The sequence below is a fragment of the Meleagris gallopavo genome, chromosome 4 (genome assembly GCF_000146605.3).
Source record: "Meleagris gallopavo isolate NT-WF06-2002-E0010 breed Aviagen turkey brand Nicholas breeding stock chromosome 4, Turkey_5.1, whole genome shotgun sequence".
Taxonomy (NCBI): Eukaryota; Metazoa; Chordata; class Aves; order Galliformes; family Phasianidae; genus Meleagris; species Meleagris gallopavo.
The window spans coordinates 53,737,275-53,752,092 of NC_015014.2; the positions used below are offsets into that span (position 1 = coordinate 53,737,275).

At 39.3% G+C, this 14,818-nt stretch overlaps 1 protein-coding gene across 1 annotated transcript in view; it reads left to right on the top strand.

The window, feature by feature from the left end:
- The window catches only part of PPARGC1A (PPARG coactivator 1 alpha), a 73,400-nt gene that overhangs the window by 27,837 nt on the left and 30,745 nt on the right, over window positions 1–14,818 (top strand). The window contains exons 3-7 of the mRNA XM_003205895.3: window positions 4,865–5,059; window positions 6,009–6,131; window positions 7,044–7,248; window positions 11,229–11,274; window positions 11,383–11,456. Coding sequence (XP_003205943.1) covers window positions 4,865–5,059; window positions 6,009–6,131; window positions 7,044–7,248; window positions 11,229–11,274; window positions 11,383–11,456 — 643 coding nt within the window. The remainder of the gene's footprint in view (window positions 1–4,864; window positions 5,060–6,008; window positions 6,132–7,043; window positions 7,249–11,228; window positions 11,275–11,382; window positions 11,457–14,818) is intronic.

Here is a 14,818-nt window from a genome sequence, read left to right on the forward strand (position 1 = left end):
TTTTCTGTAAGATGATGCAGGATGCCTAAAGATTTGCAAAGAAGCTGAGCAATAAAATAAAAGTTAAAATAATTTCAAATTATATAATGGCACAGGACTGTGAGCAGGTAGAGTGGAGCACGTGATTCCTCTTCTACCACTGGTTCTTCTTCACACTGTTGGGGTGTGATTCTTTCCACCAGCAGCCCCTGGCCTCAGCCCTCATGTTCTTTCAGCTGGAACTCATTCACTTGTCTCCTGATCCCTTCCCTCCGACTTCTCCTGGGCTTCTGTCCAGCCTGTGACTCCTCATCCTTGGGTGGCAAAGGTTAATTTGTGGGACTGAGTCTGAGATGCCATCTGCCCCTACCCTGCACTTTGGGGTGGTGATGGTGAGCTTTTTAGTGCCTCTGTATCCTGATGTGTGAGGAGGACCAAACCCTTCATTTTTCTTGGTATTGTGAGTCTTAAGGACAAGCTTATTCTAATACACGTCTTGAAGGAATTAAATCCTGTTGGAAACCCCAGATGCACTCGCAAGTCATTTTTGTGCTTTTGCAAATAGTGCCATAATGTACTGATATTTTTAGAACATGCGGATATTTTCAGCTGGGGGAAAATCTTTTATTTTCTTTGTTAATTATGCTATGAATAGATCTTAGGCTACCGAGGAGAAATGAGTTGGTCTGCTGAAGCAGTGATCCCTTGTGAGTTCAGGTACCCACCTGGCTGCTCTGAATTGCTCACAGAGCTGGCTGCTGGAGTCATGATAGCTTCTGCCAGCTGTGGATTAGGCCTGAAGTTTCCTGGGCTCTTTACAAAGATGTGGCAAGCTGCCACTGCCCCCAGCTCAAGGCTGGGATGAATAGCACAGCTTAAGTCTCAGTCTTTCAGTGTGAATCAAGAAGGACCTTCGCATCATTCACATCATTGACGAAGAAAATTTAGAGCATCTTCCTCATTCACTAATTGATTTCTTTCCTTGCAATAGAGCAAGCAAAAGCTGTCCTTGTAATAACTGAAAATGAAAGGCGGGGAGATGCATTTGATAAAAAGAAAAGATTTTCAGAATAATGATCTAGACCCTTTTCTAAAGTGAATCAGTGTGCCATGCTGACTGTAGATCAGCTACAGCAGAGTCCTGGGCAAGAAACTGTGTGCACTGGCTTCAAGGAGGGATTGGTGATGGTAAGGATGGATGTTCTGAAATTTTGCAGGACTTTTTTAAGGACAAAAAAAATCTAAGGAAAAATTGCAGCATTGCTCAATATATGTTCCCCATAGTGATGTGTCTGAAAGACAAGGTGTCCGAGTCTCGATGCTATACTTTTCCACATGCCAACAGCTGGTATTGCAGGCATGAATCACTAACCACCAGGTGAACCCAGCTCCATCAATGGGAAGAGTAAGCAAAGGAGAAAGAATCATCAGGGGTAGAGGATTTAAATACCTTTGTGTGGGTAAATTATTGCCTCATTTCTTAGATCTTCTCACTGGCCAAAAAGACGCTATCTCTGGAGACATTTTACTGAAGGCATAAACCAATTAGAATAAGATTGTTGCACAACTAATAAAGTGTTTTCAGACAGAATTATTTTTAGTGCTGTAGAAATACTAAAGAATTAGAGCAAAACATGTAAAAATACAGTTAGAAACTTTCTGTGGTATTTAGGCACCTCGATTGCTCATCTTTGAGGATCAGCTGGTGTTCTGGCAATTTGCTGTGTTAAGCAGCTTTCCCTGTTGTATTCGCTGGTACATAAATGCCCAATCTTACTTTTCTTCAGAATGTACCTATTGTACCAGATGTGCTAGAACCTCTTGCTCAAGCACATGCATTTAGTGCCTCAGGTTCCTCCTTGCCTGATTCAGCCAAGTGGAAATACACAGGGATCAGAAAAATCCTATGTCCCCTATGCCTTTATCTTAAAACTAACGACCAAGGGCTTTAAGAAGTTCATGTAGTTGAGAAGTGATGCATAACTGCTTCTACATTAAAGACTTCCATTGCTTTGTAAGATACAGTCATTAAGAAATATTTGCCATATGGTTTTACTTTTGATATTGTCCTCCGCCCCATTTTGTTATGTGCTATAGTTCCTTCAGGAGGCCTAACTACTTAACAGCTGCCTTTTTAGATTTAGCAAATAATTTCCAACCCTACTTGAGTGGGATATTTAGTGAGTAAGTTGGATGGCAGTCTGGAATGTGGACTTCCTAGATGACAGTGCTGAAACTGTGAAATATCCTGCATTTGGCCACAGTGTTGCTTCTCCCCAGTGCTGTCAACACCAAGACTCAGGCTGTGAGAGCAGAGCAGAAAGTTGCTGCTTCAGTGATTATTACTCAGACAGCGATGTACCCAACCATCCCACTTTGCATCTCCCCTCAGCCCCTTTTCTGCTGTACCTAATAAATGTATTTCTTTATAAACAGTAATTTAGGACAATTAAGAGCAATTGCATAGTTAAACCTTTAAAAGGTTATCTTGCAATGTCATTTTCCTGACTAATGTGTTCCTGCTGCCATGTCATTTGTGAATAGACATGTGTTAGCCAGCTAGTGTGCTTCATCTGTGGTGACTTTGATTTATTTGCTCTGTAAATTGGGACTGAAGCAATAATGGAAACTGACATTAATTGTTTAACAGAGTCCTCTTTGTCACATCCTTTCCTTTCTCTGGGGTGTTTGAATGTTGAAACTTGTACAAAACTAATTGAAATTGCTGTGATGAGGACCAGTGTCCACTCAACTTTCTGTTCTTGAATGTCAGTGCACTTGAATGTCTGTTTAAAGCATGAGAGCTAAGCAGCTAACAGCAAATATCAGGGTTTCTTCTGTCATGCTATTATTGAACAAGGCATTCCCAGTTAGAAATAGCACACTTGGAGCTCTGTTGTTGGCTCTGTGTGCTGAAGCGCTCAGCAGAGGGGCAGAGGGCACCCTCCCAGCTGGCCCTCCTGGAGAGGCAGCCGGAACCCCCCAAAGTGCCATGGGGCATTAACGGAAGAGGATGCACCCTGCCTGGAGAAGCCCCAAAACCATACCATTATACTTCATTTCCCTGCAAAGTGCTTTTTTGCCTGATAACCTCTTTTCATACTTTTCTGAAAGTGATACTGGTGATGTCCCTCTTCTCAAAAAGTGGCTGTGAAGAGCTGGATTTGGAGCAAGTTTTATTCACAAAGTGGCTTCCCTCTGGTTATTTCCATACCCTCTACTCTAGCACTGGAGTAAAGCATCTGAATTGTCATGGCACTATGCATGTTTCTGCGTGGTATGATGGAAATTACTAGATGTATAGACTTAGGCTCTTTTTCTCAGTGGTCAGGCCCCTTTTGGCCTTTTAAGTAAATGCTTCTCCTTAGCATTAGCTGTGCATGAGTGTTTATTCGTTTCTGGGGACAATGCTGTAAGCACCGGAGCAGTCTATGCTCTGCCACGGCTTTCTAATGAGAACGCAGTTTGTCTGCAGGAACCCATGAGGTGTGATTTGGCAGAGGAGCCTGACAGGAGGAATTGTCTGTGCGGATGATGCTCATCTCTCCTTAGAATCTGGTGGATGCTGTATTGCAGAAAAAGTCGTAGTGAGGGGATGTGCAGATTCACCTGATTTTTTTTTCTGTTCTGAGGTGTTACTGGCAGTGTTTTGATGTTGACTTTTCTAACACTACTTTTTACAAAAGGGTGAGCTTTTATTTGTCTCGTATATGCCTTGCTAGTTCACCTCTCAAATGTGTGATCTGAACTTTGCTGAAATCTCTTTGTAGTGTGAACCCAGGGTGTGATGAGCCACTGTGAAGTGTGTGGAAAAGCTCCAAACTGGTGGCCCTGCATTTGGTTCAGATCTCTGGAATCAAGGAAAGGCATTTTAATGGCGCTAGGATTAGCCTAAAAGTCCCAGATAATTGATCTGTCAAGATCAATTTCCACTCTTTTTGAAGAATAAATATAATGATTTTTACACAATTCTATTCCTCAGAACAATTAGTACTCCGAAAAATCTTTACCTTAATACACAGCTGGGACTATATTTCATTAAAAAAATTGGGAGGTATTCAAATTTACTCGATTTGACAGAAAGAAGTCTTGTTTCTGAAATAAGATATCTAGTAGAATTCAACATTACAGCCACATCTGATTTGGGATTAATCTACTTTTTATAATTGCAGTTGGAATTAGATAAATGCATACAATAGCTGCATTGAACACTCAAACTACGTAATTCAAAAAGAGAACTTGAAAGGCAACTGCTTAATATATTCATTTAAAAGAAACCCTGAATCTGCCATTTAGAGTGTGAGTCTTGCTTGCTAGTGTAATGCCAAAATGTTCAGGAGTTAGAAGTTTTTCCCTTGTTTTTGGAGCAAGTGTTTCCAGAAGGAAGAGAGATCTTGTCTCTCTCACACTGGGCTACATACATGAACAAGGTTTGCCAGATTTCTCTGTTAATTCATTTTGGCCTTCTGATTAGCTGTCTTATTCTGTGATTCTTGTAATTTTGTCAGGTCAATTAACTGTTGTTCAGTGTTCAAAGGAGAAAGAAAGAGACAGCCTGGGCTGACACCATCGTTAGGTGCTAGTAGCCTCGGCACATCCTGTAATGCAATCCCTGCCTGATTATCTGTTGGTGTTAATGCTGCATTGAGAGAATTGCAGAGGAAAAGTAAAGCAGAGCAATACACTGCAAATGCAAAGAGATTTCTCTTAAATGCAGAGCTGGATAATCTTCTTGCACTTAATTGCATCTCCTGAGACGCTGTTGCAGGTTACGGTTTCAAGGCAATATTTAATAATGTTTTGACTGCTTTTTCACATAACAGAGTCACTGTTTCATTCTTTTGTCTTCTCACCTGGTTTCATTCTTTTTTTGGTCTTCACACAGAAAATAGATGAAGAGAATGAGGCAAACTTGCTAGCAGTCCTCACTGAGACACTGGACAGCATCCCTGTGGATGAGGATGGATTGCCTTCATTTGATGCACTGACAGATGGAGATGTGACCAATGAACATGACGCCAGCCCTTCCCCGATGCCCGACGGCACCCCTCCGCCCCAGGAGGCAGAAGAGCCGTCTCTAGTAAGAACCCTTCCTACTGTTTAACAAGAATTGGATGTGCCTCTGGCTACCCACTGCATGGGTATGATGTAGTCACAGTAAGGTCTGGACTTTTCACTTAGACTGAAAAGGAAAATCAAGTAAAGAACTGAAACTTAAGCGGGGAAGAAAACACACCAATCAATCATAACATGACTAATAAAGGAATCTACTAAAAAATAAATTGAAGAGATTATTTTTGAATTTTTTTGCTAATGACTGACACTTTTGCTTATTATTCTGCTCAAATAAGTCAGGATAATATTTTTTAATTCGTGTTACATTTCTTGAGGCTCTTTACTATATATGTTTAGTCTTTACTTTGGTGATCTGTAAAGAAATGCCCATTGAGTCCAGCTCACTGCAGGGCTAATTTTGTGCCTTTAACGCTCATTTGACCAGTAAGCACCAGCTTAGTGCTAATCAGGGCAAATCTGAATCTTGGGTGAGGATGTGGATGAAACCTTACACACATTTTGTTCTGTAAAGAGAGTTTGAGACAGGATTCTATTTCTGGTGAAAGTAATTTATCCCTGACTTCTGCAATAGCAGAGTCAGATACAAGCGTCCATTATTCTGCTCAAGTTAACTTCTCTGTTTAGATCAGAGACTTGTTCTGTTGAACAGATCACTGAGAATTTTGCTTTGGCTTGGATTCAGAAATCCAAGGCCCCTGCCATTTCTTCTTGCCCTGCAGTATACTGCAGTAAATGGAATAAAAGAAGTTTGTTGCCAAGCCTCAGAAGAAAATGAAATCTCTTTGCTCTGGGGAGTATTGAGTCCTTCCTTCTGTTTTAATGCACTTTGCTTGCTGAAATTGTAGTAGCTAGTTTCAAGCAACAATACAGAAATTTTTGACAGGTAATTTTAATCCATAAAGATGCATAACTTTACTTTTTTCTTCCACTTCCTTTTCCCTATGTGTTTGTAGCTCAAGAAGCTCTTGCTGGCTCCAGCCAACACTCAGCTAAATTACAATGAATGCAGTGGTCTCAGCACACAAAACCATGCAAATACAAATCACAGGATCAGAACAAGCCCTGTGGTTGTTAAGGTACAAATTTAATCTTTGTAATAAGGGGGAAAAAAAGAAAGAAAAAATGTAACATGTCTTTTATGCTTTCAGCAATCAAGTAAGCAGTAGATCTATATGTGTGGTATTAATCTGCCTACTATCCAGCAGCTGCTTCAGAAAACGTGAACAGATTATAGACTGGGTTCCAGAAAATCACCTGAGCTTCTTTATGCTCTGAATATTTCATTTTTGCTTTTTCTCTTGGCAGAGTTCAGCTGTAGTCCCACCGTCTGTTACTCTTGTCTACTTTATTGATACACAGAGTAGTAGGGGATGTGATAAAATTTGTTGATGGGCTGGTGTTGTTTATGAGTGACTCCAGGATGCAAGACTGCCATTTTACCAGCTGTCTGGACTAAGAAAAATTGCACTGGATTCTTGGCAAAAGATGTATATCAGCCATTAATTGGAAAGAATGGTGTCTCTGACATAATTCTGTTAGCAGGCAGTATTAAACAATGTTTGTCTTGCCATTCACTGTAACTGAAAACAGAGCATTTAGGGGTACTTAAGAGAGTTGTGAATACTGGGCTCAAGCAATCAGCAGCAAATTAAGGTTTAAACCAGCTTATTTTTTTGTTCACAGTAAAGGCGCTGTAGGGTCTTGTTAGTTACATGTTGCTGAGTAGGAACATTGAAATGTTGGAGAAATGAAATAAAAAGCTGCATAAATGTCATTTAGGAATTTCAATGTAATTTTCTTTTCTTGTTCTGCAAACAATTATTCACAGCTCATAGATCTAGTACACTTAGACTGAACACTTCATTGAAAATCTCATCTCTTTAGAAAACCTATATCCATTCTGATAAGGTTCAGTTCACTAATTTTAGCTTTTTTTTTTTTCTTTTTTTTTCTCTTTTCCTTTTTTTTCTTAATGCCCTGTTTTTAAGACTGAGAATTCGTGGAGCAATAAAGCGAAGAGCATTTGTCAACAACAAAAGCCACAAAGACGTCCCTGCTCTGAACTTCTCAAATATCTGACTACGAATGATGACCCTCCTCAGAACAAACCAGCAGAGAACAGGAACAGCAGCAAAGAGAAATGCACCTCCAAAAGGAAGCCCCATCTGCAGTCTCAGACAAATCACCTGCAAGGTAGGTGCAGCAGCACAGAGCAGAGTTTTGGTTTTGGAGGGAAGCTGAGATACAATGCTTGTGAATACCCTCATACCTCTTTTGTTCCTTGGATTATTACTGTAAACCCAGCATCTCTTTCTTCTGTATAGAGAGAGTTTTAAAACAGTATAATGAAGTTAGAATTAGCCAGGTTTAACTTTTGAAGTTTTAATCCTGTCTCTGTTGTCTCCAGTCAGAAAAAGAGAAAGAAGAAAAAAAGAAGTTTAACAAGTGCTACATGTCAGTATATCAAGCAAGTTGGAGATATTTATTCACAGAGTACTGTACCACTAAGAAATCATTATACCCCTAAACAAGCTGGGCAGGCTGGTTCATTAGTAAGCTTCTTTCTTTTTGCCAGTGTAAAACCGAAGGCATTGTTAACCTGCCACATCGTCCTTAAGAGACAATAAATAGCACTCTCACTGCTACAGAATAAGCAATAAATGTGTCATTCCTGTTAAAGCAGGAATGCTGGTTTGTAATTTTATTTTGTAAATAGTTGGAAGTTTAGCAACCATCCTGATCTTTCTCTCTCTTTATATTCTTTATGGCCAAAACTAAACACTTGTGTTGACTTTTAGTACCCTCCAATGCGTAAAGAACTGGGCTATATTACTTGCTTCGATGTCAGAGAAGCAAGAACTTAGAGGCTCCTCTTTTGCTCCCCTCCTCTCCTGCCTGTTTTCCCAAGATAAAGAAGAACTGTAAAAGCTTATGAGCCCAAGGGGAGCTTATTTAAAGTTACTCTTGCTTTAAAATACACCTATGGATATACTTGTCTGGAATTGAGAAAGCCAAATACTTATCTCAGTAACATTGGTGCAAATCCTGGATGACTCCTCTGAAGCCGATGGAAGTCATCCAGCTGCAACAGAGATCAGTATATAACCCACTACATGTTGCCTTGGAGTTTGTAAAGTGAGAATTCTGAACTGCATATGTATTTTTTCCTCTTCTTCTCACTTCTCCCTGCTTTTTCAGCCTCCATCAAGTCTATTCTTTCACTCTTCGTTAGGAGGTATAAGCAAACTTAACAAAATAATCTTTCCTCCCCATCACTAAATGTTCTGCTCACAGCAGTGTGTTCTGACATCTATCGTATAGCTTTCTCCATTGTGATTTCAAATTCTCTGAACAGTGTTTCTCGTAAGAAAGAAATCCAGCTGCCCCTAGAGCTTCTTGAATGCCAACTGCCACTCCTTCTGGCTGGTCTCAGCAGACGGCTTCAGAGGAAAATCCTGATTGAAGCATTCATTTCAAACCTGGATCTTGTACTGCGAAGGTTGTGGAACCAGGCATAGGCCTGCCAGACACAACCCAAGGTTTTACTAACACTGCTGGGTGCAATAAAGCATATCACATGTAAGATATCTTATACACACATGTATGTTATACATAGGTGTATGTGCGCATGTACGTAATTACTGATTTTAAAATCTTGCTGTCGGATCAGAGCTGCATTTTTTCCCCAAATTGTACAGATTTCATGCAAAGAAACAAAGTAAAGTGGGTTGTGACAACAGTGTAAAGGGAGAAGTTAGGAATGTCCTAAAAGGACATGCAGCCAACTCACCAGTGATTAACAGATGACAGTGTCTTCTGTGATATTGCAGGTGAAATTACAGGCAGAAAGAAATTATTCTCTTTTTTTTAATCCTGCAGTTTTATTTACAGACTTCTGAAATGTTTTTTCATCAAATTTGTCTTACACTCATATATGACTTCATTGTCAATGAATGTGCATATAATACAAGTACAAGAATATAATGCTTTCAGCTTGGACAGTTTCTGTGCAGAACTGACCTTGCAGATTTGAGTGCTATTCACGGATGTACAGTCATTTCTTTATACATTTAATCAAAACTAAAAAATATTGTCTCCTTCTGTTTTAAAAGATAATCAGGGCCTTTCAAAGTTAGGGAAAGCTCACAAAAGAGAAGTGAAATGATATTTTCCTTTAGGGTTATTGTTGCAAACATATTGCAAACCCATGGGAATGTCCACAAACCCGTTCATGCCAAAGATCATCTGTGGTTTTACATTGAAATTTGCCCATGAGGAAATTTAGTTATTTTGAACCTGAATGTTTTCAATTTACAGAAACAAGCAACTTCACGTGAACTCTTTTAAATACAAATAAAACACACTATGATAGACCTTAAAAATTGAATAAACAGTCACTGTGGAAAATGATATCGGCTAAACATTTACAGTGTCAGTGGCTGTAAATGAGGATGGAATCCTGTTTGGTCAAGTCCATGCCTAACATTAAGAAAAATTAATGATGTTTTGGTATATGAATTTCTCGGTGAGAGGGCTAAATAATATCTGCCTAAGTGAATATAGAGGAATGTGAGATGATGCTTGGGTGCTGTGTCTTAGTGTTTCATATTTTATGCATCTATTTATTTGGATCTGTCCCTCTATATGAGAGTTAGGAGACTTTTTAGAAGCTTATATAACTCTTACACATTAAGCTTTCGTAGAAAGGCCGAGCTGGGTAAGTGTATGTAGGTTTTTGTTCTCTGAAAAACAGTAGGAGCATTTGCTTGTACAGACTTTCTTCCTGAGCCTTTTGCTAAGCTCTGTTCTTTTTAGCCAGTTTTACCTCTATGTAGGCACTGTCAACAGTCACAAACATTAGTATCCTAGGTGTATATAAAGTACTGGCAAAGTTGTGTCATCTTACAGATGGTCTTATGGAAACCTTTTTTATGCACAAATCACTGATGGTGCTGGATCAGACACATAGCCCGTTTTGGTGCATTTCCTCACTTTGGCAGTGAATTCTGAGGAAGGTGAACCTAAGGTGAACACCTGAGTTTCCATTTCTAACTTTCAGATGGGGAGGAGGAGGAACAATATGCAGCTCTTGAGAATTGAGTTAATTTTTTAAAAATGTAATATTACTCCAGGAATGCTCTAGAGCTTATAAAAGTAATCAATTTGCATATAAAATCCTTTAATGTCGATGGGAGCTCCAAGCCTGGAATGAATGCGAAATACGCAATAGTGACACTCTGGACAAAAGATCTGCAGTGCAGAAGTGTTCAAGGGGAACATTTTGTCTTAAGTAATTAATTTGCAGAAGAGATCCCCTGCTGTTTTTCTTGGTACAATGCTCTCTGCATTTAAGCATCAATCTAACTTCTGAAAAGTAAAATTTGCAAGTAATATTATTTTTAATTTTGAATGTTTTTCTGGCAATTAGAAGAATCTTAGTTGTATTGCAGTATTCTAGTTCTTGGCTTGCTTTGGGAAAATACAAGCTTGCATGAATAAAAGCTACAAAGACTTGTATTTTTATAGCTAGAGCTTTGTTTTTTTGTGTATGTTGGGATTGTAGTGCTGAGAGTGTCAGCCCCATTTTTAACCATCTGTGTCTGAATCCATGGCTTGTCATAGTTTGCAGGATAATTTGCAGAAATTTGGACTATAACAAGTTGGACTCTGGCCTCATAAAAACAACCTATTCTCAGTGCTACATATAAAATTGTATACTGTAGAAGTAAAATTAACTGAATATTCATAACGTTCTGTTAGTTTGTAGTTATTCTGCTGCTCTTGTTTCCAAATAAAATGTAGAGTGTATTCTAAATTAAATCTAGGAGAAAATAACATTTTCATGGTGTATCCTGTGGATTTCTTCATTGATTTTTAACATGTACCACTCTTCTTCTGAAAGGTTCTTGGCATTTGGGCTGTGTGCTGTATTTCAGAGGTGCAGTAATTGCTGTAAATCATTGTTGAAATTTAGCTACCCTTTTTGTGCCAGTGCTAAGGAATCAGGATGTGACTTCTCATTTATCCGAAGTATACAGAAATGGCTATTGAACAATCAGAACCCAGCCCTAACTGACTAATAGGGGTTTCCATCACAAAAACAAAAGACAACTTTTTGGTACATGTTATGGAGTGCTTAAATATTCCATAATCGTTTTCTTTTTTCCCCTTAGCCAAACCAACAAGTTTATCACTTCCGTTGACGCCTGAGTCTCCAAAGTAAGTAGTAAAAAGTGCAAACATTTATAAAAGGGAGGGGAATCTAATACATTTTGGCTACAGCAACTCCATTTCAGCTTGTTTTTATAAATGTGCCCTGTCTTCCAGTGATCCCAAGGGTTCCCCATTTGAGAACAAGACTATTGAACAAACCTTAAGTGTGGAACTCTCTGGAACTGCAGGTGAGAAATGGGTAGGGTTAGCTTTTCCTTTAAGCACGGTTTGGTGTGTGTTTGTTCATTTCAATATACAGCACATACACTGAGATCTTACAGAGGTCTCCGGGAGATTAATTTCAGAGCAGTTTGCGTTGACTTTTTATCCGGTTGCCTGAGAGGGAATGTGTTTGAAAATATTGCTCCAAACCTACACAAGAGCGCATAATTTCTGGAAAAATATGAATGAAACCATTTATCTGTTATACTTCCCCATTTCCCCATAGATTTGTGTACTGCTGAGCACCATCTTTCAAAGATAAACCCCACAGCAGAGTGTAATCGATGTTACAGATGGAAAAGTTATGTCATCCAGTCTGTCTCCAGGCCAGTCTAGGGCTGTACGTGACTGCATGTTTCAGTGCTTTGTCAATTCTAGATTAATATGTCACAAATAACAGCTTTCTGCTCTGCCACTGAAAAACTATTCCATAGCTAAAAGGTAATTTTTTAAAATTGATATTCATTTTATGTTCTTACTTTCTCTTTATTTCTCCCATAAGCACACTTCACACCACCTCTTTTCTGTCTTCCTCCTCCTGCCTGGCCCCCAGTGTTTGTACCTTTCGAAGATGTGTAGATTTTTTATCATGTGCACCTTCGGTTGATAAGTCACCCGTTACACTCATTTAATTCATCTGCTCTTTCCACAAAAGTTCTTCAGATCTCAGATCTGTTTTATTGCTTTCCTCTGACCTCTCTTTTGCCTCTGTTTTCCTGAAGTGTCCAGAACTGAGCACAAGAACACATGCTGAGCTCCACCTAAGCTACTGCCAAGAATGTTTTCTTTCTCAGTTGTGTAATACTGAAAAATAAATACTCGGCATGTGTTTCTCACAGGGGCATATATATAACATCTAGCATTTTGGTGGGTTTCGCAGAATAGGTCTTACAGTACTGAGGGCATCTTGAGTCTGCCCTCAGTTCCATGGCAGCTTTACACAAGAGGAGGCCCAAGTTCTCAGTTTGTGCATGTAGCTTGGACAGTTGCTTTCACTGCCCCACAGCCATCATGTCACTTTTTCAGAAACTTCATTAATTCAGCATTAAAACACGCACGCTTTCCTCTGACATGTCCTGAAAATCTGCGGTCTTAATCATTCCTCTAGTGATAAAATGCAACATCCTTGCAGCACACCTTCCTTTTGCAAAACTGATACAGACATGGCAAAATTCACAGCATGCAGCAGGATAATCCAATTCAGTGCCAACAAGCCTGAAGCATGAAGAAGTCTTTTTTGTCATTACTGGAGAGCAAATCTACATGAAAGTGCATGTTTGGAGGCACACTGGTGAGTCAGTGCTTAGTGCTACCAGCTGGAAGGGGCAGATGAGGTGACGATAGCAGAGTTGTTCAGGCAGCAGTTGAGATCACTGAAGGGAGCAGTACTTTCTTCCAGACAGAAAGACAGCAGCCTGCTCTTCACATCAGCTGGCTGGACAGAACCTGGGAGCTAATCTAACCTCTTGACAGTCCTCTAGTCTCAAGAATGGGCAATGGGAATGGGCCGGGTGTAAGTGAGTTCATTTCCATATGTCTGCTGTGCGTGGGGGAGGCAATGAAATGACTTTGTTGTTGTTTTAGATAGTGTAACCAGGAAATGTAGCAAATTAAAAGACGCATCAGAGGCTGTGAAATAAAAACAGCATTATCCTATGAAAATATGAAATTATACCCCCTGGAAATAAATCTAGCTAGAAAATTAACTGATGATAATAAAGTACAGGAATTGTTGGAGCACATGCAGCCAGGGAGTTTGGGCAATGTTTACAAGCAGTGTAGTTGATGGTGGCTGCTGGACTTCATGTTGCACTTGCTCTGTTTTTCAAAATACCTTATGAGAAGGTTTCAGGAGATTGCCTTTCATCACTTGACAGCTGTATTGATCTCTGCCTTCACATATACATAGATTTTATATTTGTATGTGTATATAAATATATAAAAATATGAGTGGTTGTGCACGAATTCCTCTTCAAGTCATTTATTTCAATTGCAATAGTGTTTTCTCTCATGAGTTTACTTGTGCTGGAAGCAGACATAACTGAAGCAACCTCTAGTACTGAAGAGCTTAAAGAGTATGTGAGTAAATAGAGGAAAAGCTAGGACCCATTTCAGTAAAAACAACAACAACAAAAGAATAAAATAGTGGCAGTAGTAATTAATAATATCTTGGAGTTCTTTAGTGAGGCCCTAGCAACTCCAAATTATATCCAGGTAGCCACATTGTTCATTGTCCTTATACAGGGCAACTTGCGCTGTATGCTGTAATTTACAGTGGAGTTGCCTTGATCTTACTGATGAATTAAAAAGACCATTAGTAGTGCTGCTTGCACTATCGAAGCATAAAATATTTTAATATAAATAGCAGCTCCCTTGTTCTCTCTTCTGAAAACAGCACTGGTTCCCTCACTGATGAATTAACTGTAGAGAAGAAAAATAAATAAGCACATTTCCTGCACTAACCATCAGTCTTTGTCATGTATACATTTTAGATTCACATATCTAAAGTCAAACTGAATCCACTCCTTTGCCAATGCTGTAACTTGCTTTAGAATGGCTTTGTTAGTGCTTGTGAGTGTAACTATGTCCTCCCTAAAACTGTCAAAACTTTTGTCAAATATCTGTCAAATGATAAAGAACGTGTTTTCAAGGAAGAATGTGTAAGAATGTACAAACTCTTTGAGTGCCCTTTCAATGTCTTGTGATAAACAAATAAGTCTATCTAAAATCACTACTCCTAGCTAGTTTCCAGTGCTATTTTGTGGAAAATGGATCAGAGCATCATGACTTAGAGATGATGATAAAGTAGTGATAAAATTTCTGCATAAGGTGAGTCTTATTCTGAGTAAGGGCCTTCATCCCTTCTTCTGCAGCTAGCTGCAGTGCAAGCACTTTGCTAAGAAGCCATGGGCTGGAACATGGGAGGTTTTTGTGTTACTGGAGGACTCTTTTCTCTTTGGAACATGTCAGGTTGAAGAGATACCTGCAGACACAGTAGGACAACTCACCTCTGGAAGTGACGGTGTTTCTCTTGAGAATTGAGGGCTCCTCCAGGAAGATAAATGGCATGGCTTTTTGCCCTCTTAGTTCTCTCAATGCCTTTTTAAGCTTTCATTCCTAAATACCTGAAGACATCATATAAATGCATTAAGTGAGTTTACATGCCTGAGATTTTACTACCATACAAGCAGCAATCAATAACTGGAAGTCTATTTCCACCTTCCTGTCTTCAACAGGTGTCTTAGTGAAAAGTCTCTCATTAAGATCTTTGTAATTTACCTGACTATAAAACTCCAGTCTCTCCTGGGTGCAAAATTTGATCTCTTCA